The sequence below is a fragment of the Carassius auratus genome, chromosome 14 (genome assembly GCF_003368295.1).
Source record: "Carassius auratus strain Wakin chromosome 14, ASM336829v1, whole genome shotgun sequence".
Classification (NCBI taxonomy): Eukaryota; Metazoa; Chordata; class Actinopteri; order Cypriniformes; family Cyprinidae; genus Carassius; species Carassius auratus.
In genome coordinates, this window is record NC_039256.1 from 13,557,764 (window position 1) to 13,582,307 (window position 24,544).

Here is a 24,544-nt window from a genome sequence, read left to right on the forward strand (position 1 = left end):
AAATCCATCTCTCTCTGACATTCACTCCTCCATCCCATCATTCCTCTAGACTTGATGTTTTCTCCTCCCTTATGTGTTTCTCTTCATGCTGTAATATCGTGCATGTTTGGAGGAGGTACCAGGGAGGAGCAAAACTAATGCTTGTTATGCAAATCAGTAATTCACATTGTAATGCCTGGAGCGTCCTCAGAGTTAAGAAGGTAGTAAAATCTGAGTAAAAAAAAAAACAGAGTAAAATCTGAAATTAACTATAATAATATATGTGATAATAACATAGGTAATATAGTATAATAATATAGCATGTCACACTATTTTAACACCTATGATATGCATTTTGTATCCCTTTTGGTTTTATTTTAACCTGAGCCAGGTTAGAATGCTTTTGTTCAACTGATTTTCACATATGAATGATTTTGAAGCAAATATTTTATACCTAAGTCTGATTTCAAGGTTATAATTAAATATTAAAGTAATATTTAGACTTTGTCTCAAGATGCATGTGTCATTTATTTGTTCATTTCCCTTTATACATAAAAATACTTAAAATTTCTGAAGATAAAACATTTAGGAAAATATGAAAAAAGATCCATTCAATAATATGTATAATCAAAAATTATAAAAACTATTTTGATGGTGATGATGAAAAGTGCAAAATGTTTTTTTTTGTGAGAGTTAATATTTAAAATATTAAGATAGCAAAACACAAAGTTGACAGAAAGTCCCCACCGTGACAGGAAATCAAACACTCGAATGTGCTCGCACTACAGGGTCACCTCCTCTCCTGTCTCATTTATCTGCGCTCTGCCTGCTGTCATTTCAAATCTGCTGTTAGTGTAATGGTCTGTTCTTCTCCACTCTTTCCTTTGCTCCTCCATTTGCTCTCTTCAAGGGTCACTTCTCTCCCACATGTCTGCCCAACTGCAAGTCTGTTTCCATTTCTCTCTTTTTGTTTTCCTCCCCTCCCTTTTATCTCTTTCAGTCTAATTTCCTTGCTCTCTCTTTTTTTTCTGTAATAATGGAGGTTGTCTGTCTAATGTTAATTAACCTAATTCATATGTATGGGACCTTAAATTGGTTTGATGAAGTCCAAACAGAAGAGATCCCTGTATACTAAATCTAGTTTACTTCAAGCATGTTAAATGAAAGCTTGGCAATCAATTCTATGCTCAAACTCATTCAAACTCTCTTTCTTCCACTATTCTCTCAAATGACCTCTTTTGGAGGTCAGGGTTTCCAACAAAAACTCCTACCAATTAAAGTTACATCATCTGACATCATGAATGTTTAATTTGACACAGAATCTCGTTTATTATTCATGTGGTTCTGCAATTTTCTCAAACTCTATTTAAATTATTTAGAGCTATGTATTATTTTAGTGTATTGTTACAATTGTTAATTTCACTTTTTTGAATGAGGCATTAAAGTCAGCATGAAGTAAACATGATACTTTTTATATTAGACATTACCTTTTATTGCCAGTGAATGTGAATACAAAGAAGATTTTGCAACCTTTCATCGAAATGTAATAAGTCTGCAACCACCTTTTTGGCCATGTATTTTTGACCCTTGCACCAATCTCTTTTAGACTCTGTCCAGGATGGCATACTTGATGTACACTTGAAGTCTTGCAGAATTGATCTTTAAAAAAGTACTGCAAGAGTGCCAAGACATCTTGAAATTTAGCATAACATCACTTGCTCACTATTGGATCCTCTATAGTGAATGGTCGCCATCAAACTGAGAGTCCAAACAGCTGATAAAAAACATCACAATAATCCACATCATGACTCCAGTTGATTAATAAAAAAAAAAAAAAAAAAAAAATACGTATAGAGGACATCTATTTTAGCTGGAAGAAACAGTTTGAAGGGAAACAATTGTGTTGATGGATTAGTTTTTTACAAACACTCAGCTTTTCACTTCACAATGCATTAATTGATGCACTGGAGTCATGTGAACTACTCGTGGAGTATTGTGATGCTTTTATCAACTTTGAACTCTGATGGCACCCATTCACTGCAAAGAATCTATTGATGAACAAGTGGAGTTATGCTAAATTGATCTATTCCTATCTATTCTAATAAAGTCTATTCCAATGTAGAAATAAACTCATCTACATCTATATCAACAACATACTTTAATATCTAGTGACTCAAAAATATGTGTGTTGGCCTACACAACAAAACTAAAAAAAAAAAAAAAAAAAAAAGCTTACATATAAACGGATAAAGGAAAACAAATGGTTTGTGCTTTGTTTTTACAACACCTCTCTTCCATTACTGATATAAACAACTGAACATTGTTTATACAGTAAATGTTTATAGACTATTGAGTTTGTTATGGTTGTTTAGCTGTGCGGCTATGGAAAAAGTCAGTCTATTATGTACTGAGCATAGGACAAACATTCCTGTCTTTATCCATCTCTCACATTCTCATGAATTCACACACACAGCCGCTCCATATATTGATATTTTCAAAACAAATCTCTGGCTGAGATGCACTTTGTGGAAAGCCACATTTGTATTACACAGAATAAAATAATGAATCCATGGGTGTATTCACACTCAAGCATCTGTATGTGTGCATGAGTGTGCGTATAAGAGATTGAAAAGCTGCAAAGGCCCAAAAAACTCAATGAGAATGAAAACGTCTGTTTTTATTTACGTCGAGATTCCCTGGCTCTCTCAAGCATGTTTTTTTTTTTTTTTTTCATGGCATCCTTGTAAAATTTATGCTAATGAGAGCAGCTCTGCAAAACAGCGATCAATATCGGGCTAGAAAACATCACAAAACTTTAGCCTAGAAATATCTTATTTGCTCTGAAGGCTAACCTGGAAATTAACAGTTATAGTTATTATAGAATTGCAGGAAAAAGCTACAAATTATCATAAATGCAGTCTGACAAATGCATTAAGCAATAAAAGAACCAGTCCTGTATTTTCCAAATCAATGTAACAAAACACATTTTAATTAAATGTCACTACTGTATGTGTCTCATCAGTGTGTTTAGACTGATAAAAAGGCTAATTTATGGATGTTATGAAGTTTGTGAGATTGACAAATGTGTGTGTTGCCATGTGCCTTGAATTAAATTAAATCTTTCTAGATTTGTCAAATCACACTCTTGATCCTCACTATTCGTGTGTGGTCTGTAGTTTGTCTCCTTGACTCTGATTGATGCTCACAGGTAAAGTATAATTTCAGAGGACTGCATGGACTCACAGATGAGAGAACACTCTTTTGGTCTCCATCTCAGATGATTATGTAACCCAGAGGCTGCCAATTACGTTCAGTGGCACTGGTGAGTGTGTGATTGCAGACCCAGAACCCACAGAGAAGCTTCACCACAAGAGGCTCTACCTGAGGACACATTCGGTTGTGATGTTAATGAAAACACTAAAAACAATCAGTGTTACTTTAAACAAATCAAGAATTGGGCATTTATTTCTTATGATAACTTTCAGTAGGCTACTTATTCCAAATTAAATCACATGCAAAATTAGGAACCATCTGAAAAGAAAACTAATGATGACTGGTTTCCTCACAGTGAATATACTGTCAATAAAAGAGTCAGAAATTCAGAACAAAATATATTTTGGGCCACTATTTTTTGTCAATTGAAAACATACAATGTAGCCATTGTAGTCTAATTCCTAAACAAATAATTATTAGGGGTCGGTTGTGTTTAATAAATAAAGAACATACAGTGCAATCTGTCTAGTCTGATTCCCGACAGATGACAAGAATAAAAAATAAAAAAAAGTCCTGAAAATTGAAAAAATACAGCCCATCCAGTGTGGCTTTGATTCCCAAACAAATTACTTTTTATTTTTATTTTTAACTGAATCAAAAACATTTCAGCATGAGCAATCAAGTCTGTTTGCTGAACAAATAATTCTTATTAGTAAGTTCTTTTAACTGAATCCAAAACACACAGAACAAGCATTGCAGTCCCAATACTGAACTAAAGTATATACTGCCAGCTCATTTTAGTAAATCAATTTTAAGGCTCAAGAATCTTAAAGGGATACTCCACCCCAAAGTGAAAATCTTGTCATTAATCACCACCATGTTGTTCCAAATTCGTAAAAGCTTCTTTCATCTTCGAAACACAATTCAAGATATTTTAGATGAAAACCAGGAGGCTTGTGACTGTCCCACTGACTGCCAAGTAAAATGCACTGTCAAGGTCCAGAAAAGTATGAAAAGCATCATCGGAATAGTCCATCTGCCATCAGTGGTTCAACCGTAACGTTATGAAATGACGAGAATACTTTTTGTATGTGAATAAAACAAAAATAATGACTTTTTTCAACAATTCGTCTCCTCTGTGTCTCTCCGAATCAGCATAGCACCCTTCTGGAGATTATGAACTGAATGCAAAGCAGTATGTGCTCTTCTGTGTCAGCCGGCGTGCCACATGGATGTGCTGTTTTCATTCAAATCAAAGCATAAATACATGCAGAAAACACATCCTTGTGTTGCGGCTGACACAGAATAGCCAAACCAATTACCTCTCCTTCCACCCGTGTAATATCAAGATTATTCTACTGATTAATAAACATCCACATCATGCTGACAGAGATCTTGCAGAGGCTACTTAATCTGTTTCCTGTCACACTGACGATGGCTTGGGCTGTCACACAGGGAATTGGAAAAGCTTGTGTTTGGATGCACGCAGGAACACCACTCTAAAATTGTAGACAGCATTTATCAGCCTGACAGTTCTGTAAACTCTTGTCCTCTTCCTTTCTTTCAACTGCTTCTTCCAGTCAGCTGCCCTTCTCTGACAGCCTGGATCAAACTGTCACTGAAGCAACTCTTCATGTTATGTATTGTTTAGGTTCTCTCCTCCTTTCCCCCCTATCTTGTTATTTATGCCTTTCCTGGCTGTTATCTTGGTTCTTCACCCTCTGTACTTCTTCTTGCCCCCTTGCTCTTCTCCTCTCTCTGAGAATGTCTTAGTCAGCTCCCTACTGTAGTTCAGTAGCAAGTCTACTAACTAGGGAGTCAGACATTTCTATTGTGCGCGCACACACGCACGCACGCACGCACACACACAGTCTATATTGCTTTTTGACATTTTGTTCACTATTTCCATGAAAAATCCTTCTAGTAGAGCAGTGTTATTTTATTTAGGGCAGTGTTATTTTTTTATCTTATTATTCAGCATTATTATTTTTCATATTTTATGTTTTCACTTTAATTTTAGTTTAAACTTTTGTAATTTTGTTGTGTCATCTTGATTAGTTTTTGTTTTATTAAATATTCATTTTTATTAATTAGTTTTAGTTTGAGTTATTTAAATACCAGTCCACCACGTTTGAAATGCTGCCTTGCCAACTAAAATAAGTTTAATTTTATAATATTTTCTATTTTATTTCAGTTAATATTTATTATTTATTTTAAGTGAAAAAGTATAACTATAACTATAACTTTAACTATAACAACCCTGAATTAGAGATTATATTTCTATTAATTTGTTAATTTATGTTCGGCAATTGACCTAATTTTTTAAAATTAGGTTATTGAATTTTTATTGAATTATTGAATTTTTTCACAAATGACCTAATTTTTAAAAGATCAATGTCTTTGCTAGCAATCAAATATATGTTTTTAATATACTGCTTGATGCCATAGGGATCTAATGGAATGTGGAATGTGACACAGCCTTTTACCCCTATCATTTCCCATTTTATCCACTCTCTTCTTCTCTTCTTTACGAGCACATTTGCACTGATTCAGATTCTCTAGTCACCTCTTTCAGGCACGTTCCCCTGTGATTCTGAAGCAGCCTGAACAGTACACAGTCTGACTAAAGCTGATAACGGAGCTGCTGATTAAAGGATATGAGGCTAGGCTCTACTGAACACGCAGGTGTTATTCCTCCAGTCTGTATCACAGGCAGAGCACAGATGGGTGTAATGTCCCAAAAGACAGCACAGACATCAATGTGTGCCCTGAAGAGAGCTCCAGAGCTCTGTAACTTGCACTGAAAAGCTGAGGAATATGATTCTGGAGATCATAGCCCTCAGCTTTTCAATGCAATTTTTCATGTTTTTCTTTAGGCATTGCATACGTGGCCTTAATCATCCAAAATTACGTTCATGCTGGCCTACATATGATATGCAGATGATAAAATTGGCATAAAAATCTATTTAAAGAAATACTTCAACCCAAAAAAATACTCATTCCAATTCCAAAACCCCTTTCTTAATTTGTAGTCATGTCTAAAAGCAAGGCTAGTAAAAGTGACTACTAATCTGTGTTTGTTCTGCTGACTCGGTGTTAATAAAGATAGCCAATGTTTTTTTATTTATTTTTTTTTATTTTATTTTATTAGATACACTGCAAAATTATACAATATATTTATACAATATATTTCGCAATCTCTTGTTGTTATTGTTTCAAATATCTTTGTAATTTGTGAGCTGAAATATGAGAACTCTGACCTTACATGATGTTGTGTGAAAAGCTGCAAGTAGCTGCTTAGTGGTAGCTTTTGCTTGTTTAGAGTACTATAAATGACTAATGTATCCAAGGAACTGTGACCTGACTTTGACTTCATCAAATGTTTAAGCACATTACGTGTACTCTTTGTTTATTTATTAGTTTTTTTAGTGGTCCAAATGTACAGTATAATATATCTGCATGTATTATATAATATATGCAAACCAAATATATTCATCAATTTAGAAAGGTTTGCGTACAAGGTGTGGACTAAGATTTCTGTAGAGAGGTAACATAAGCTTCTAAGCACTTGGAGGCAACGTATCATAAACAATAAACACAAATTTAGACTTTTGGGTGTTGAATAATTATGTACATGCATATACTATGAACCAGTAAAATGGATAATAACCTCTGTGCATCTGGCTTTGTTCAGTATAGGTACAGATCAGGGTCCATAATCACAAAAATTGTATGTAACCACTACGAGTTCTCCTAAATAGAGGTAATATTTTTTGCTAAGTTTTGTCTTAAAACCTATTCTCAATGCTGGATTAAGAGGATTCTCAAATGCCATTTTAGGAATAGTTTGTGTTTTGATCTTAGTGACTCAGGACTCCTTTTCACTACTCCTAACATTTCACAGATGTAGGAGGTAGTTTAGCACTAAAACGCTTTGTGAAATAGCAGTAGAGCAAAAATTTAGGAGTCCTAAATTCAGGACTGCCATTATTTTTAAGATTTTATCATAAGTCTGCAAGTTATGAGCAAATTTTGGCCTTTGTGAATATGGGCCCATGACTTTTAGTTTAGCTTTTAAGAAATGTCCTGTCCTCTGTCTCTATTGTCAACAGGTGTTGGAGCTCTGAGAGCTCTAGGGGGCGCTGCTCACCTCTCCCATTTGGCAGGTCCCAGTCCCACCCACTATGCTCCATTCAAGCTTCTTTATCAAATGTAAGCAGCTGTGATAGGCTTTGTTTGATTTTGGTGAGTGTCAGTCAAGATCCTGGAGTGATGGTCACAGGTTTGACTCTCAATAGCATGAGGATGGAGTTAATGAGATCTCTTTTCACCGATGTACTCTTGAAAATAGTGCTTAACCTCAGGTCACTCCAGAGGGGACTATGACTGCAGATACTGCGGAAGATGAGTAAAGCATTCAATAAACAATGCAAAAACAATCAATATTTTAATACTGTATTAAATCCATTGAACAGAAGCATATCATTGGCATGCAGTTCAGGGTAATTATTATTGACTAAAACTGTCTAACACTATTAAAAAAAACATACAAACAAACGAACAAAAAACTTTAATTGAAAAAGCTGAAATTAAATCTAAATATTAAATTAAAAAACATCATCTAAAAGTTTTTAAACTTTTAAATCCATGTAGGGATATGCCTTCAGCATCTCTCTTGCAGATGGTGTGGTTGCGTGTACACACATGAGTGTTTGTTTGAATACTGTATGCATCAGTGTGCGTTGGAGATGTCTGTTTGTCAGATAGAATTATGAAATTTCTTGAATTGCTTTTGTTGGAATCGGATGCTTCATTAAGCCTGGCAGGCCTCTCTGTCTCATCTAATTAAGTGCTAATTAAATCAGAACAACATCAAGCAACTCCCAACGTCCCAGATTACCCAACCCCTCTAAACACACACACACACACACACACACACACACAGAATTTAGATGAAACTTCATAATTGCATGGTAAAAACCAAAAGCTGGAATTGACTTTTACTGTGCAGTCATTATCTAAATACACAGGTTAACACACTACTCATAGCTTTATTATTCATTCTTCACCTTATTTGAGTGTGTATGAGTCTTATAGACTGTACACTTATAGACTGTATTAGTGATGCGACTGTAGATGTGTGTGATTTATTGACATCATTACCTTAGTGACAGCAGACAAGCTTTGGTGGGGAGTCTTAGCTGAATCAAGTGCCGGTGCCAGAAAGGGAAGAGGAAAGAGAACCAAACATAAAATGAAAAAAAAATCTGAAGAGAGGCCAGAACCTTGGAGAAGGTACATCCTACCCGTAATCTCCTGTTACCTTTGACTACTTCACAGCATTGAAAGAGCACACTAAAAACATTTTATGGGGCTTAGTTTTAAACTTATATTTCTTGTACCAAAACATTATAATTTAAATAAGGACAATAACTTTTAAATAAGAAAATCAAATCATAATTTACATTTGATTATAATTAGATTTAATTCACATCAACATTCAGAAAAATTCGGGGTTTGTCGGTTTTATTTATTTTTAAACACATTTTATTTATTTATTTTTTAGCCTTACAACAAGGCTTTTTTTTTTTTTGATTGAAAAATACAGTGATTTTGTTAAATATTGCTGCAATTTAAAAATTGCAATTTATTTAAAATAACTGTTTTCTGTTTCAGTATATTTTCAAATGTAATTTATTTATGTGATTAGAAAGGTGACTTTTCTGCAGCCTTCACTCCAGTCTTTAGTATCACATACCCCTTCAGAAATCATTCTAATATGCTTATTTGGTGCTGAATAATAATTTAGTCTTATCATTAAAGTTATAACAGCTGCTTAATATTTTTGTGGAAACCATGATGCAGTATTTTCAGGTCTCTTTCTGATTAATTATGAAAGTAAAAAGAACAGCAATTATTTGAAATAGAACATTTTTGTATTGTTATAAATGTCTTTACTGCCTTTTTATCAATTTGGTATTTGCTCAAAGATTCAAAGACAACAACAACACCAAAAACACCACATCATTCTCTAACCCAAGTAATTAAACTCGCTATTTTTGCTACTTTTCGCTACCTTAAGACTTATATGTAAATAATCTCTATTATGATTTGATAATTGCCTTTCTTGTGTGTTCTTTAGGTCATGCTGGCTACCTGTGGCCCGGTCTGAATATTCCATAACAGCGGGGAGAGACACTGCAGAAGGAGGTGACAGCAGCCCTGGAACGCTAGAGAGATGAATGGGACAAATGCTGGAAGACTAAGATAAAGGAAGAGAGGGGCTGGACTGGCCACTCCTGGGGTGGGATCAGCCGGATCCGGGTCCCAACGGAGGTGTGTGTGTTGGACAGCTCTTTGATTTGTCCCTTTCTACTGAAAATGCTTGGTAAAGGAGATGCATGGCTGTATAGTTGATTTATAATGGATGTAACTGAAATAGTCAAACAGTTTGATTAAAAACATGGTCTTTGATCATATAATAGGATGTATTGCACAACACCTGCATCTACACACTTCGATTGCTTCAACATTCACACACACACACACACACACAGTGAAACGAGATGCAGAAAATGCAATTTCCTTGTAATTTACACTGCTGTTCATCTCTGTTCTGCCGCTCACCATCTTACAGTGGGAATAGATTTCCTGTCGTCTGATTGGCCAACGGGATGTGGGTGCAATCTCTGGTAGTCGTGGTGATGGATTGCCGAGCAACGGTGAGGCCTGGTGTTTAAATCATTCCTAGATCTGCTCCAACAACTTCTCACCCCTGAGTCACCACAGCAACACCTCCTCCTTTAAATCGAGGAAAAATGCTTGTCTCTCGCAGGCAAAATGAAACACCTGTAATGAGTTACTGCGGCAACAGCACAGCCCTGGGGTTATAGGTCATAACAGACCACTCACATAATCTCTTTTAACACGCTTGCTGTCCCTAATCAAAAACAAATAGGCTGTGTGAGCCTTTTTCAGCAATCTCAACCTGTGCTAATGACCTTATGTTTTTTTTGTCATTTATAAACAGTTCTGACTTTGTACTATTTCGTCTTTTCAGAAACGTATGCAGATTTTGACTCGACGCATGATAGAGGTGAGTACAAGCAGAACCATGTGTCTTACTAACATGAAATTGCAAGTGCATATCTTATAAATTATATAAATATAATATATATATATATATATATATATATATATATATATATATATATATATATATATATATATATATATATATATATATATATATATATATATATATTAATTAAGATTTGATTGGATTGTTAAAAGTGAATTATTTTATTATGGTTTAACAATTTTATTTTTTATTTCATTTTTATTTTTATATGCTTGTTCTGTAAAGCACTTGTCTAGCGGCTGTTTAAATGTGCTATATAAATAAATGAACTTGAACTTGAACTTGAATTTAATAATATTTCCTATATGCGACAAGGGGTTAATTTAATCTGCTTTGTCTTGTTTCTTCATTGATTGCCATTAGAATTGTGTGTGTTGTTTAGTGTGTCTATCACCTTTGTGTGTGTGATTGCTTGCGTGTATCTCAGCGCTTCTAAACCACTCTCTTGAACTCCTAAATGGGAGGCAGTCTGGGCACAAAAACTGCTCAGCACAAAATTACCATGTAGTGTGGAGTATTTGGAGAATTATCTAATTATACACAACAATGAACGTTTGATAAACAAACCTCTGTATAGAGCCCCTGGCTGGCACCACTAGACTCATTTGGCATAAATGTTGCTGATTTTAGAATGGAAATCAGTTCAGAAGTTTACCTCGGGTCCTCGTCTCTCTTTCACTTTACTGCCTTCTCCGTATTGTCTTTCTTTCATCCTCTGATTATTTCATTTCCATAAAGCTTTTTTGGCAAAGAAGTGGACAGGTTTACAGCCAAAGTTTTGTCATCTCTGTCTGAACTCTGCATGGAATCAAATGGAAGGCTAATGATTTAGGTGAAGTGATTTCCTTTCTTCTCACTCTCATTAGCTCTGTTTCAAAACCTTGTGGGCTGCCTCATTGCCCACTGCCCACAAAGGTTGTCTCATACACCTGGGGTTGGTTGCACAAAGGTAGCCCTACACTGGGCTTTGCAACGTCCCACTTTATGCTAAATATTTACACCTGTTTTTACCAACTGAAACTATGATCAGGCACAACTACGGCCCGCGTAGACAATGCACGTCCATGCCAGCACTTTCTCCAGCAGTTATAGATATAGCTGACACAACGTTCACAGCCGCAATGGCTAAGACTATTAATATAGAACTGAATTGCTCAAGACACAACCTAAGTGTAGCCTCCCCACCATGATTTAATTGAGTTTCATTTCCTAACAATTCATGTTTTTATATTTGAAGTCTCCCTGCGCACTCCCATGACAGATTTAATCAAGGTTAAGTAAAATATAATAAATGTAATACAATGTTTCTCTCTTGAGTTATATATTTTTTATATAGCTGAATATAAAGTTTATGTACAATGAATGTCTTTCCTGAGGTAATTGTGACTTTATGTGACATTTTGTGTTTTGCTGTCTTTCTGTGGCAAAAAAAAACACGTTTATAGTTCATATATTTGTTATCAAATTCAGAGAATTGAAAACTGATCATTTATTTCTGATTGAAAGTAACAAAGCACAAAACGTATTGCTTGGCAGGCACGTTACAAATAATGAATTGAATTAAAGATGTGAAATATTACAAGGCATTTACATTGTCCTAAAAAGTAATTATCTCCTAATTGCATATTTTTTTGTGTAACTATAATTTGTTGAAAACAGTTGTTCTGCTCATTATTTTCATGGAACCTCTATATTTAAAAAAAAAAAAAAATATTAATCCCAGAATTTTTTGTTGAATAGAAAATTTGAAAGAACGGCATTCATTCGATTATTTATAGAACTATTTTGTATATTATCAATAATAAATAAATTCATTAAATAAATACTGAGGCAAATCCACCTTGGATGTTTTTTTTTTTTTGTTTTTTTTTTTCACTGAGCTTGTAATTGTACATAATATATATTATTTCGGTCTATGCAAAAGTTGCATGCAGTGTTGCCAAAACGATGTCTTAGCAGGCCGCATAATGAAATTACCTACCTTTGGGAGCAGAATTCACAATACTGCCTATGAAAACAGCTCACTGGGTTTTGTAAATAACTATTCTGTCACTGTTTTCCTCTGTTCTATCATTTTGATCGATGTTTTATGGCCACTGGCAATAGATGAACCACCACAGACTGTAAGTCAGACCCCCTCAGTCTTTTTCAGTGTCCAGGACATTAGCTCCGAGCCTGGACAACTATATATCGCATGTGATCAAGCACATGGTGGCATGCTGTCCCCACATTACGCCAGAATTTATGAGATAACCCAGTAAAGACACACTAGAGGGCTTACACAGAAATGAAGAGTATTTGCAGTTCTCCAGAACCCCTGTCTCAGTGGATGCAGATTCATTTGAAGAGGTTCTGAAAAACTTGGTGACATTATAAGGCTTGCATTTAAAGTGGTGCAGTCCTCACCCCCGACCCCCCTTCGTGCTGTCTCCTGGGTGTCCTAGAAAAAGCACAAGTAAAGACTGAAAGTGCCCAAGTACTTATAAAGCCACATTAATTAAGCCAAATATTTCTTGTTAACTCAAGAACTTCTCTCAAGGACACATGATGTCTGCCAAGAGAGCCATAATGCTCTAGAGCGGATGATACATGAGTAAGACTGAGAGAGCGAGACAGACAGAGGAGGGCATGAGATATGGCTGATAGTAAGAGGAACGTGATAGATTAAAGTAAGAGGTTTTAGGTTCCCATCTGTAGTTGGGAATGGTTGAATTATCTTATTCTCCTTTTCTGCAGTTTACACACCATTTCACACTTTACATTGTCTAGTCAAGTTCAGTACTTTGATATCGTTATCACACTATTCTTTAGGCATGTTTTACACTATAAAATTGACTACATTGTCGGCAGACTTTACAGTATAGTCATTCTGTTATAGTTACAAAACATTGGATCAGTGCCATGGTTGACTCAGAAATATGCCGACATTATTTAAACTTAAAGTGCAGCATGATCATTTCAGTTTTATTTTGTGTAGCCTCACTTTACAATGTAGTTAATTTACATTTGTAAATATCTTACAGTTCAGGTTAAATTTGTTGGTATACATTACACTGTTGTTAATTACATTATGTTGTGAGAATTTACAGTAGTCAAGGTTACATTATGTCTTCATATTTTACATTAGTCGAGGTTCAATTATCAAAATATTATTCTGTAGTTATATTGTTTAGCATATTTCACCATGTAGTTAGTTAAATTGTGTGGTTATTTTATGCTGTTTTCAAGTACTTTCAAGACATGATTTACACTTCATGCTCAGACCTACAAAATGCATAATTTACAAATTTGTCCCCCTTAAAGGGACAGGTTGTAGGTCCTGCCACGGGAGGGCGCATTTGTAAGTCGCTTTGCATGAAAGCATCTGCTAAATGTAAATGTAATATAATGTATGTGCATCCCCTCAAACACATGGTTAACTGATAAATACACTTACAGGAATCACTAGCGACTGTAGCATGTGACTCTCTCTCTCTCTCTAAGATCCACCACAGTCGTTACCTCGGTTTCTAAATCACTGGGGTCTAAATAATGGGACACTGTGTGGTTCAACTGAAAGCACTAAATGAAATGGATGATGGGGATAAAAAGAAGAACAATGTTTACTCTGCATTCTGTCAGTGTGATGCTGAAATACATGCCTGTTCAAGACCACTTACACACACGCGCACACACACACACACACACACACACACACACACACACACACACACACACACACACACACACACACACACACACACACACACACTCCAGTAAAATCAAAACAATTCTCTTCTGAAGGAAACCAAACACAAGTTGTTCCAAACAATGACAGACATTTGTATAGAAACACATGCACATCTGCGCATTTGTTGTACTAGGTCTGGGTCATGTCATTATGCAATCACTACAACCGTTGGCTCAACCCGAAATTATCATTTAAATTAAATGCAAAAACCACCACTGTGTGATGCTCAGGGATAAAAAAAAAATGCATTATGAGTGTGTTTATCTTTGCAAATTATAAATGACATGCACCAGAGTCTCACCCCAAAGATATAATGTCAGACATATTAGCTAGCCAGGATTATTAAATCTTCAAATCCCCATAGTAATTACAGCAATATTACTGTATTGTTTCAAATATGGGTGTCACAGCACTCATTTTGTATCTCTTAATACCTACTTAAGAGAGGCTAACAACACATAATACATAAACTAAGAAATAAGAAACAAGTTTTTGTTGTTAAGAAATAAACAGTTAGTAAATAAACCCCAAGTCCAAATCTAAAAGGGATACGTTTTTATTTAATTATTTATTTTATTTTATAAAGAATAGAATTAGAATAGAGAGTGCTAGAGTTAGAGGGTCAAAGAAAGATGGAAGAGATGTGTTTTTACATACATCAGAGGCTCTCAACCTGGGTTCACTTGAGATGGGGTTGTGGGTGACTTTTTTTCTCACTGAGCAATGTTTATATACATAAAATATTGGTTCAAGTGCCCAAAGACTACCTTGGGTAATAACCAATACAGTAGATACGTCAGTATTTGTGACTAAGTGGTAAAATGTGTTATCCTTAAAAATTTACATTGTTTCGGGTCAGTATTATTTATTTATTTTTAAAGAAATTAAAATCTACTTTCAGCAAGAATGCATTAATTTCATCAAAACTTTGTAAAGGGCTTACGTAGTTACAAAAGACTTTGATTTCAAATAAATGCTGTTCACTGGGACATTCTGGAAGGTTCCTGGAAATAAATGTATCTCAGTTTTCACAAAAATATTAAGCAGCACAACTGTTTAACATTAATAATAAGAAATGTTTCTTTAGCACCAAATCAGCATATTTGATATCTGAGTGATTGTTGAAGGCTAATGTGACACTGAATGCTGCAACAATTCCTGCTAAAAATTCATCTTTTCCAACACAGGAATAAATTACATCTTAGAAAACATTTTTTTTTTCACAATACTACAATTATCTGTGTTTTTGATCAATAAATGCAGTCTTGGTAAGCATAAAATACTTCTTTTAAAACAAATTAAGTAAACTTACTGTTCATAAACTTTTGAACGATGGTGGAATTTTTCAGTTATGTATTTCTAATGAGACACTGAACTCTTATCATTTAATAGTTTGAAGTAAAGACCTTGAAACGAAATCACTGATAAACAGAAAAGGAACATCTGAAAAGGTCAAATTTAATGATACTGAAGATTTAGGATCACCCTTTGCAAACGCATGTGTGCTACCATTGGCATTTAATAGCTATTTTATTTAGATGCCACAAGCAAGGCCTTCTGCAAAATGAGACGGGTAAGTCTCAGCACACTATTATAATGAAACAAGATGACACTTCAAAAGGTTACTGACTGCTGGTTTAGGACATAATCAGCCTATAAATGTATGTGCTTGAGCTCTTTGAACAGGCTGAAATCAACCTTGTAACTTCCTCTGAATGTGTTTAGTTCTTGCCAGTGGGGTTTTTTCTTTCAGCACATATATCTCATCATATCAATAATACTCCTACAGCAAAGATTGCATAACGGATTGCAGTAAGGATCAGGAGCGAGAATGCTGTTATTCTGAACAAGTACTTTATACTATGCAATTACGCACACATCTGAACATCTGAGTATGAGTGTGTATGTGTGACAAGACTGCAGTATTTGATAAGCATTTCAAAGGGAGCGTATTAGCCTTTTCCAGTAGGCTTGTACTGCCTCTTGCTGGTTGATTCAAGGAAGCACATATACAGAGATTGATTCCTCGCAGATATAGACAGTCATATGTGATGTTTGTGGTTTGATTGACAGGTCAAGAGCATGTTTAACGTCACGGCCAAAGAGAGCAGGAAAAGATCCATCAGCGCTTTGGTTGCTGTGGGCAATGAAAATGGAGCATTATATATGAAAATAAAGAACTGCATATAATAAAAAGTATTTATTTACTTATTATTTATCACTAGTATTAATCACTAGCCTTGTGTGTTGACAACAGGTGGGCCTTATTAAACTAGCCTCAAGTAGTTGTTAAGGCAACTCACTGACAAGTTGATTTTGAAAGTATGCAGTTTGGCACGTCTGTGGTCTGGAGTAGATGGAACAATGCAGTAGTTGAATATGTGGCTGCTAAAAATACAATGGCTATAATCAGTGATAATGAGCTGTTTTATTCACTTCTCTGCAGAGGTTGCACTGGGGAAAGCAGCAGACAAGAACACCGCACTTAGAAAAGTAAGTCACATGCGCACTCATTCACTCACGAACCAAATCACATACCGGACTCTAATTGCAGGCACAATTCCCAAATGAAGAAACCTAAGATTAAATGACTCGCCGAAGGGCACAATAATGACAGAACGGGGCTGTGAGCTCAATAATTCCTCAGTTCACATGACACACTTACAATATTTGAACATCTAATGTTTGTGTTAGAGCTACCAGATCAGGTTTTAATTAAATCATCTGGACATACAGATTTACAGGCAAAAAATCAGAGCCATGCATTACCTCTACTACATTGAGAGCTACAACGATCATACCAGTGAGTCGCACACTACTCTTTGTGCATATGCGAGTGTTAGACATGTGGGTCACTGACTATCATATAACAAACAGACATCGTAAATCTCATGTGGAAATGTGTGCATTCGTGTGCGGTGTGAGAGAAGGATTCTACTGAGTCACAGTATTAATTATTTACATTTACGTAATCTGTGGTTTCCATGTTTTAATATTCCATGTATTTTTGAAAGATCTCTTGTAGGGCTGGGTGGTATATATTAATTTCATAATATATTCACAATGATTTTTTGACATTTATATTATTATTCACTTTTTACTGTATTTTATTTTAAATGTTTCATTTAAAAAAATGCCAATTAGACTCTGTCATTTCAGGTCAAGCAAATGTTTTCCTGATATCCAGACCTGTACTCGCATAGAGTATCAGAATTCCCTTCACATCCATTGAGCTACAATGGGTTTATTTCTTTCCTGACATCAGAGCTAAAATGATGAAGTTCAGATCTGAGATGTGGCTGATGGTAATTGAGTTCTGAGTTCCATTGTTAATCTCACCCTTGAAAATGTTTGTTGACAGGATTTTTCTTTTTCAACATGAAACAAGATGAAAAATATGTTAATTGAATTGACACATTTGCTTATAATAAAAAACCTTTTTTAGTGTATGTAACACATTTTTATGTATTATCATTAGTTCACCCCAAAATAAACATTTTTATTTACTTATGTTACTCCAAACCTGTATGACTGTATGACTGAAAAATGTTGGTAATCAAGCAGTTTCAGTTCCTGTTGACTTGGAGAAAAAATACAGTTGAAGTGGGGGAAAGGGAAGGGGGAATATCTTGTGTTGTGTTCCACTGAGGAAAGTTCCATTTATTCAGTTACTGAATAAATAAAAATGTACAAAGCTTATATAGGGCATTGTTGACAAAACTATATATATTGTGACGAGTCAGCTGCCTCCTCCCTGATTATCACCGGCACCCCGTCCTAAATCGCCGCCCTTCACCAGGCTCCCGACTGGAGTGGGTGTGTGAGAGGAGGGGCGCTGGACGAGTCAGGGCTGGCGGCGTGTGATGGGGCACACCTGAAGGAAGTGGAGCCTCATTACCGCCGCTGTTTAAAAGCCCAACGCGCCTCTCCTCAGGAGACCGGTCTCTTCCCCGTGCATGCACACTGGTGTCCTCGTGGGTCCAGGAAGGGTGCGTTGAGGGACTCCCGCGCCACCAAGACGTGAGCAGCCGGACCCGCGATCCGGAGGAGAACCGCACCCGTATACACGGCCGACGGGCCAGGATGCCGGGCCGTCCATCCCCTACCAGCGCCGCGGCCGACGAGAGAGATGCGGCCGCTAGAGGAAGCCGCCGCCCCTCGCGCCCCGGACCAAGGAGGGGAGCGCGTGCGGCCGCCGGACTCCGCCCCTTACCTGGACCCTTCCTCCATGAACACTGCCTTACCCACACGAACCCCGCAGCACGACGAGGACACCAGATTCCCTGTTATTTTGGACACTTTCCCCCTTTGGCCACTTTTATTCCCTTTGTTTTATGATTTCTGTTAATAAAATCCTCTCCGAGGCCTGACGCCACGCCCACTGTGTCTGTCTTGTGCTCCTCCCGTGACAATATATATATATATATATATATATATATATATATACACACACAAAATCTATATATATATATATATATATATATATATATATATATATATATATATACACAAAAAAGATGAATATAATCATGTTATTTTCTGTCTTTCAGGTTATAGTCTGCATTGTCATCGGGCAGTAATCACTCTCTGTAAACTGATTGGGATTGAGGATATGTATGCAAAAGTAGATGGTTCAGTTAAGGTCCTCAACATCACCAGGGCTCTCTTCCACAGCCTGGCCAATCAGGTGAGAGATTATAACAGAACAGTAGCCAATCAGATGAGTCTTTATACACGTCTCAGTGGCTTATCTGATAAAGTGACCATTATTTTGCCAAGTATCTTCAGTTAGTCCTGGAAGCACAAATCCTGTCAAACATAGTCTTAAATGATATTTAACTGGGTTCAATCAAGTGGGTTCAATAACATCCAGGTTACTTAGCTCTAACTCTAATATGTGAATATTCACTAATAAAATGTTTCATGATAACCTTAGTTGTTGCCCTACCCCTCACCTATAAAGTCGGAAGGATATTATGAGGATATTTTGTTCAAGCCTCTACTCCATCCCTAACTCTGACACTAAAGTCAGATTGAAGGTTTTTGGGAATGTTGTCCCAAGACCATTAAACATCCTGGAACTTCTTAAAGGAACAAATGCAAAGACTTCTGGCTAAATCCTTATCATTTCAGTCGCTGAGTCCTTTATTATTCCTTTGAGAATGTATTGATCATAGTAAACTAAGATCCCTCTAAACTGTGTCACTGTACTTTTCATGCTTATAATGGACTTCCTCTCCACTGTCATACTACAGGAGACTCATCAGAATCTATCTGATATAAAGCAGCTGAATGTGGTGGAGTTCAGGGCAGAACAAGGTGCTCTGCCCATCGTGGTGGCACGACCCCAGCTTGGTGCCCGTAATGAGCCTGAAGTGGAGGACAATGTGCCCAAAACTCCTCTGCACTGGGCTGACGTGAAGGCCTCACAGGGCGTTAAGAGATCAGTGTGGCCAGGTGTTAAAAGGACCATCTGGTGATCTGAACGATAATGTCCAGCCAGTCTGTACAGCAGTCTGACACTCTAGTGCAGGACTGACAACCGTTTGCTGGGGAGCATTGAAGCACGGATTGGATTGGAATCATGCTGTTAAACCACTATTTGACCACACAGTGAAGGTCATGAAATTCTACATGACCCCAGAAATGGGTGTTTATATGTCACAAGCCCATGAAAGAGGAGCGTGGAAGTGAATGTATAAAGAGAGACTTACCTACACATGACTTGGGACTGGAAGAGCAACAATAAACCTACAATAAACCCACATTCAGTGTCAAGTCATTAATCTTGTTTATGTTTTATTTAAAGGTATTGTCACAGTAGCGTAATTTCAGCAAGGTGATGCGACCAAAAGTGTCTGCTATTTATCAATGCTGTAGCGATATATGAAGCACAGCTCACAAAGAAGTCATTTTCAAACATGAGAAAAATGTGACACTCTCCCACAAAAATAGCATGGATTCATGTTGTAATGACTGGATTACGGCCATGAAAACTATAAGACTAAAGGTGGTTTTTTTTTAAAGTTGATGAAAAGCACAATGTTCAAATATGCCCACCCATCTCATGTTTATATAGAAAAAATTGAAAAACAATGTAATGCAAAAACCTGTTCCATTTGAAAGACCCTTTATATAGTACATCACTATTTTATATGTAACAATGTCTTGCACACAAAGCTTTATAATTGAGTTAACATGAATTAAATGCAAAAGTAAAGTTATTTTAAAGGGTCTATATGGCTCTTTTGGTCGGTTCTTTTAAATATACAAAATAGTCATAGGTGTAATTTAGTCAGCAATATTTTGAAAGCTATTTCGTTATAGATTAATTAATTTAATACAATTTGAGTGCTGGGGGAATGAATAACACAGGGAATTCTGTCCAGTTCATATTCTTTTATTAAAATAGTATGTTGTTCATAGTGTGTAGTAGCTAAATATACAACACTTCATATATCTGTTACAAAGTTACAAGAAGTATACAAAATCCACAATCTTTCTTCATCCACATCTACACGAGGTGTCAGTGTACTAGTACAGACAGCATTTCAAATTGTCCCTTCCCCCAAATAAAAGAACACATCATCATTAGAAAAGTACTGAAGTTAGAATAATACATTATTAAAAGTATAAGTGGGTTTATTCCATCATGATTTCTGTGGTTTTGTGTTTTTGAGTAGAAGACATGGACAGGACTGACCCCTGAAATTAGTTTTTCAGCCCCAGTGGTTTTTCAGTGTTTATTTTAACATATTTAAACAATTCATGTCAAATGTATTTTTCTTTTGCTCAGATACTTTGATTAGAAGGATTTCCATCGCATAGCAGAAAAGATGCAATGGATGAAGTACAGCAATGTGGCAACAAACGAGAATACCTGAGGAAGACAGAGTAAAACATTCAGCTAAAAGTTTAAGTTTTAAAAACTTTAAACAGGTTTTTTCCAAAAATGGAAATTAAGATTTGCTAAAGATTATTAAAAATTATAATTATTTTTAATGAGAGTTAGATGATGATACAGTTAACATAAATAATGGGAAATTATATTGAAAAAAAAAATACAATTCAGTATCAACAATTACCAATAAAGTGTGTGTATTTTGTGCTTACCACAGCTGCAATGTCGATTTGATAGTACTGATATAATACGTTCGAAAACGCTTTCATGGCGATAGTCTCATTGGCCAGGATCACTGAGGCGCTCAGATAGAATACAACAGCAACCAGGTGATACAAGAAGTCCTGCACACAGAAATCCTAATCAAAGCAGGTTCATTACACACACACAGAGAGAGAGAATACTTCGCTCTCTGCTCACCGCTGCAGCCCAGCTGCTGCTGTTTTTGTGCCCTCCAGAGGCGAAGATGATGAGCCAGAGGAAGGTCATCACAAAGCAGAAGACTGATACAAACATCACCCATCCTAGAGGGTTTGGCACTGTTATAAGTAAGGCCAATGACAAAAATGAGGCCATTGCCACACGTGTGGATGCTACCAGGATCCATACCAGCCCTCCAAACACCTGTGGGACAGACAAACACACACACAAATGCAAATTTAGTATGGTAATTTGTGCATACCTATAGTGCAACCATCCAAATGATTGGACTAGACCTTGAATCTAGATAATAAGCTGTTTAACGTTTTCAACATGATGTGTCTGTACACAACAATACAAACCCATAAAAAGCTTATAATTACAGCTCACTAGACCAGCACAGATAAACATTTTAAATGTTCACATAGGCATACACAACAGCTCCTCAAAAATAATTAACAAAAATGTAGGCCTACTAATTTATTACATGATGCGCTGGAATATTCTAATCAGTGAAAGAGAATTTTACTTCCCCAACTGGTGTAACAGGTTTCCTGACATCTCATCCTGTCAGTTTCCTACCAGGGTTTACTGCGCACATCATTATTGCACCCTTTTTCTCTTGCTAAATAACAATATTTTATTTTATTACTGTAAGGGTAGATTTAGGGTTAGGATAGGTGTAGACTTTAAAAGGGCACAACTGAATAGGTAGTTTTTTTTATTATTGCTGGTTTCCTGTAGCTGTATCCCTTCTAGCTTCAACTGCGACTATAACACATAATAACTATATTTGCATTATTGTAAGGGTAGGTTTAGGGTTATGGTAGGTATAGATGTTAATAAACCATAATTTTACCCTTATCATTTTTTGTCGTCGAATACTACCCACTGTTTTAATGGGAGGTAGCGAGATCTGAAAGGGTAAATCGACAGAACACCAGACAAATAATCTGGTTAAAACATCTGATTGGGGAAGCAAGCACCGCTGACTGAATTTGCTATTTACTTAATAATTTGCGTTTTTTAATTTGAGTCAATGATTCAGCGCTCTATAGAGCAGCCGTATATGAATGCATCAATGACTCACTCAGTAAAAGACACACACTTGCTGCCACCTATTGGTGGTTTACTTTCATATTTAAAAGTAGCTTACCAGTGCATTTTTTCCAACATTTCATATTTGTATTAAATAATAATACTAATAATGATTTAAAACTTCTAAACTTTTTCCCTGTAACTGCATCCATACTACATTTCAGCTTCATTAAACTGTCTGTGTAAATGCATCTAAATGCCACTTCAGCTGATTCTGGTTCTTCTGCAGTGGAAAGATTGGTTTTGTTAATACCGATTTAATTTGATTGGTAACAGCCCTATAGTGTTATTCCGATTATGGGACACCATATTTGGCCACATCACGTCACCTCCGTTTTTTATAGTCTTTGGTCACTTCAAATCGTATAATTGTAAATATAATTAAAACTACTTAAATATATTATTTAAATTAATTAATTGATGTTTATTTTCTGATGATGACAGGCTTAGATTTGTAGTTCACGTTTTTTGGGTTATTTTCACAAAACAAACAAACAAACAAATAATGACAATTACATTCCCAACATTAACAAAACCTGAACATGCGATGCAACATCACTCTCCTTTTACGATAACATTATACATGCATTTCTCTCTCCCATAGATTAATTTACTCTCATGACAAAAATTGCCTATACGCAAAAAGGCAAAATGTCATTTAACTATCGTGATATTTCAGTAGCCACAAGTAGGCTTCATAAATCAGCAAATAAATCCTTTCATAAAAACCGTCTTTTGTTATGAATAAATGTATAAGCATAGCTCATACATCAGAGAACAGAGATGGTGAGATGAGCTGATGAAAAAGCATTTCTGTGTGTTGCACTAATCTTCCAAACACACACAGAATCATCTTTCTTTTGAGAGTCTGATACATGACCTGAGTTCACATTCATGCCCTTCAAAGTTCCTATACGGTGATCAGACAAGAACCAGTAGCCTACCACAAAACAAACTCTTTCTTTCAAACACCATTCTTTGATCCATTCTCACAGTTTAATTCAAGTGTATGGGTTCTGTAGATGAACTGTATAATGTGCCTCTCATTAACCTCTGTGTTTTGGGGTGCTGAACTGATAGCTACCTCTAGAAAGCAGCAGTTAGTTACATCCAGTAGCCTATTATAAATACATAAATATCATAATACAATATAAATAAAATATTTTTGAGTAGCCTAAATAATAACCCTTTCTTTCTAACTGTTCCACTCTCCTTTTTAATATAAATAGCCTAAATAAAACTCAGAAAATGATCTGTGTCCAGCCAACATAGCCTATAGCCTAATGTTCTGAGGGAAAAAATAATAATGACTTATCAAATTTGACCTTGAACTGTAGAAATACTCAAAAAAACTGAATTAATTTAATAACATAACAGTACTTTATCTTTACAAACGTTTAACATTATAATTTCAAAATTAAGTGGTAAATATTCTTTTAATCTTACACTGGTCGTTAAAAATCTGATATTTACAAAAATAGGATAAAACTTAATTTTGAGCATTAAATATTCCGTTCACGCACCAGCTCGGGCAGGTAGAGGATGTCCGGTACGGTGGTACAGATCCGGAGTCCGCTGGGCAGACTCGACATCTGCTGCGTGGCTGCTGCCATGGTCACGTTCTCGCTATCCTCTAGTCTAGTGGAATGAATGGAGTAACGGAGCCACGAGCGCGTCTTTTCAATGTCCACTGGAGACTTGAAAAACCTGCTCTTCCATTACTTAAACTCCACTTTTTTTCTGAGCGGGATGTGAGGTTGAGGAACACAGACTTGTTTATGTGGGTGCAGTGTGGCAACAGGACAGGTTGAGTAATATTGAACAGGTCAGTCAGCTCAGGTGTTCGCATATACAGACACACTGGGGATGGGCGAATCAATCCTGAAGTATCGATACTCAAATAAAAATATCGATATCAATTATTTACAAGTGATTTTGTCTGTTTATTGGTACAATACGCATTAAATTGGAAGAATAACCTATGTTAGCCAATAATTGTGTGGGAGGGATTTTCCTGCTCATCTGAACCTGTTTTTATACAGACTATGAACACACGCAAATG

General features: G+C 36.1%; 1 protein-coding gene and 1 pseudogene across 1 annotated transcript; one reads left to right on the top strand and one right to left on the bottom strand.

Moving 5' to 3' along the window:
* Nucleotides 1-19,664, top strand: part of LOC113113302 (28S ribosomal protein S5, mitochondrial-like) — a 56,230-nt pseudogene extending 36,566 nt beyond the window's left edge.
* Nucleotides 19,665-20,447: 783 nt separating this feature from the next.
* On the bottom strand, nt 20,448-24,147 carry LOC113113702 (myelin and lymphocyte protein-like). Its single transcript, XM_026280121.1, has 4 exons — nt 24,006-24,147; nt 21,385-21,588; nt 21,177-21,308; nt 20,448-20,943 (listed from the first exon to the last, which is right to left on the bottom strand). The coding sequence occupies exons 1-4, from the start codon at nt 24,093-24,095 to the stop codon at nt 20,869-20,871; spliced, it is 501 nt and encodes a 166-aa protein (XP_026135906.1). The 5' UTR covers nt 24,096-24,147; the 3' UTR covers nt 20,448-20,868.
* Between the last annotated feature and the right edge of the window lie 397 nt (nt 24,148-24,544).

Excerpts from the sequence above, each read along its gene's own strand:
- LOC113113702 (XM_026280121.1), bottom strand. The coding sequence starts at position 24,095 with ATGGCAGCAGCCACGCAGCAGATGTCGAGTCTGCCCAGCGGACTCCGG. Across the intron at positions 21,589-24,005 it reads TCCTCTACCTGCCCGAGCTG|GTGTTTGGAGGGCTGGTATG; the intron begins GTGCGTGAACGG and ends TCTGTCCCACAG. Across the intron at positions 21,309-21,384 it reads GCAGCAGCTGGGCTGCAGCG|GACTTCTTGTATCACCTGGT; the intron begins GTGAGCAGAGAG and ends TTCTGTGTGCAG.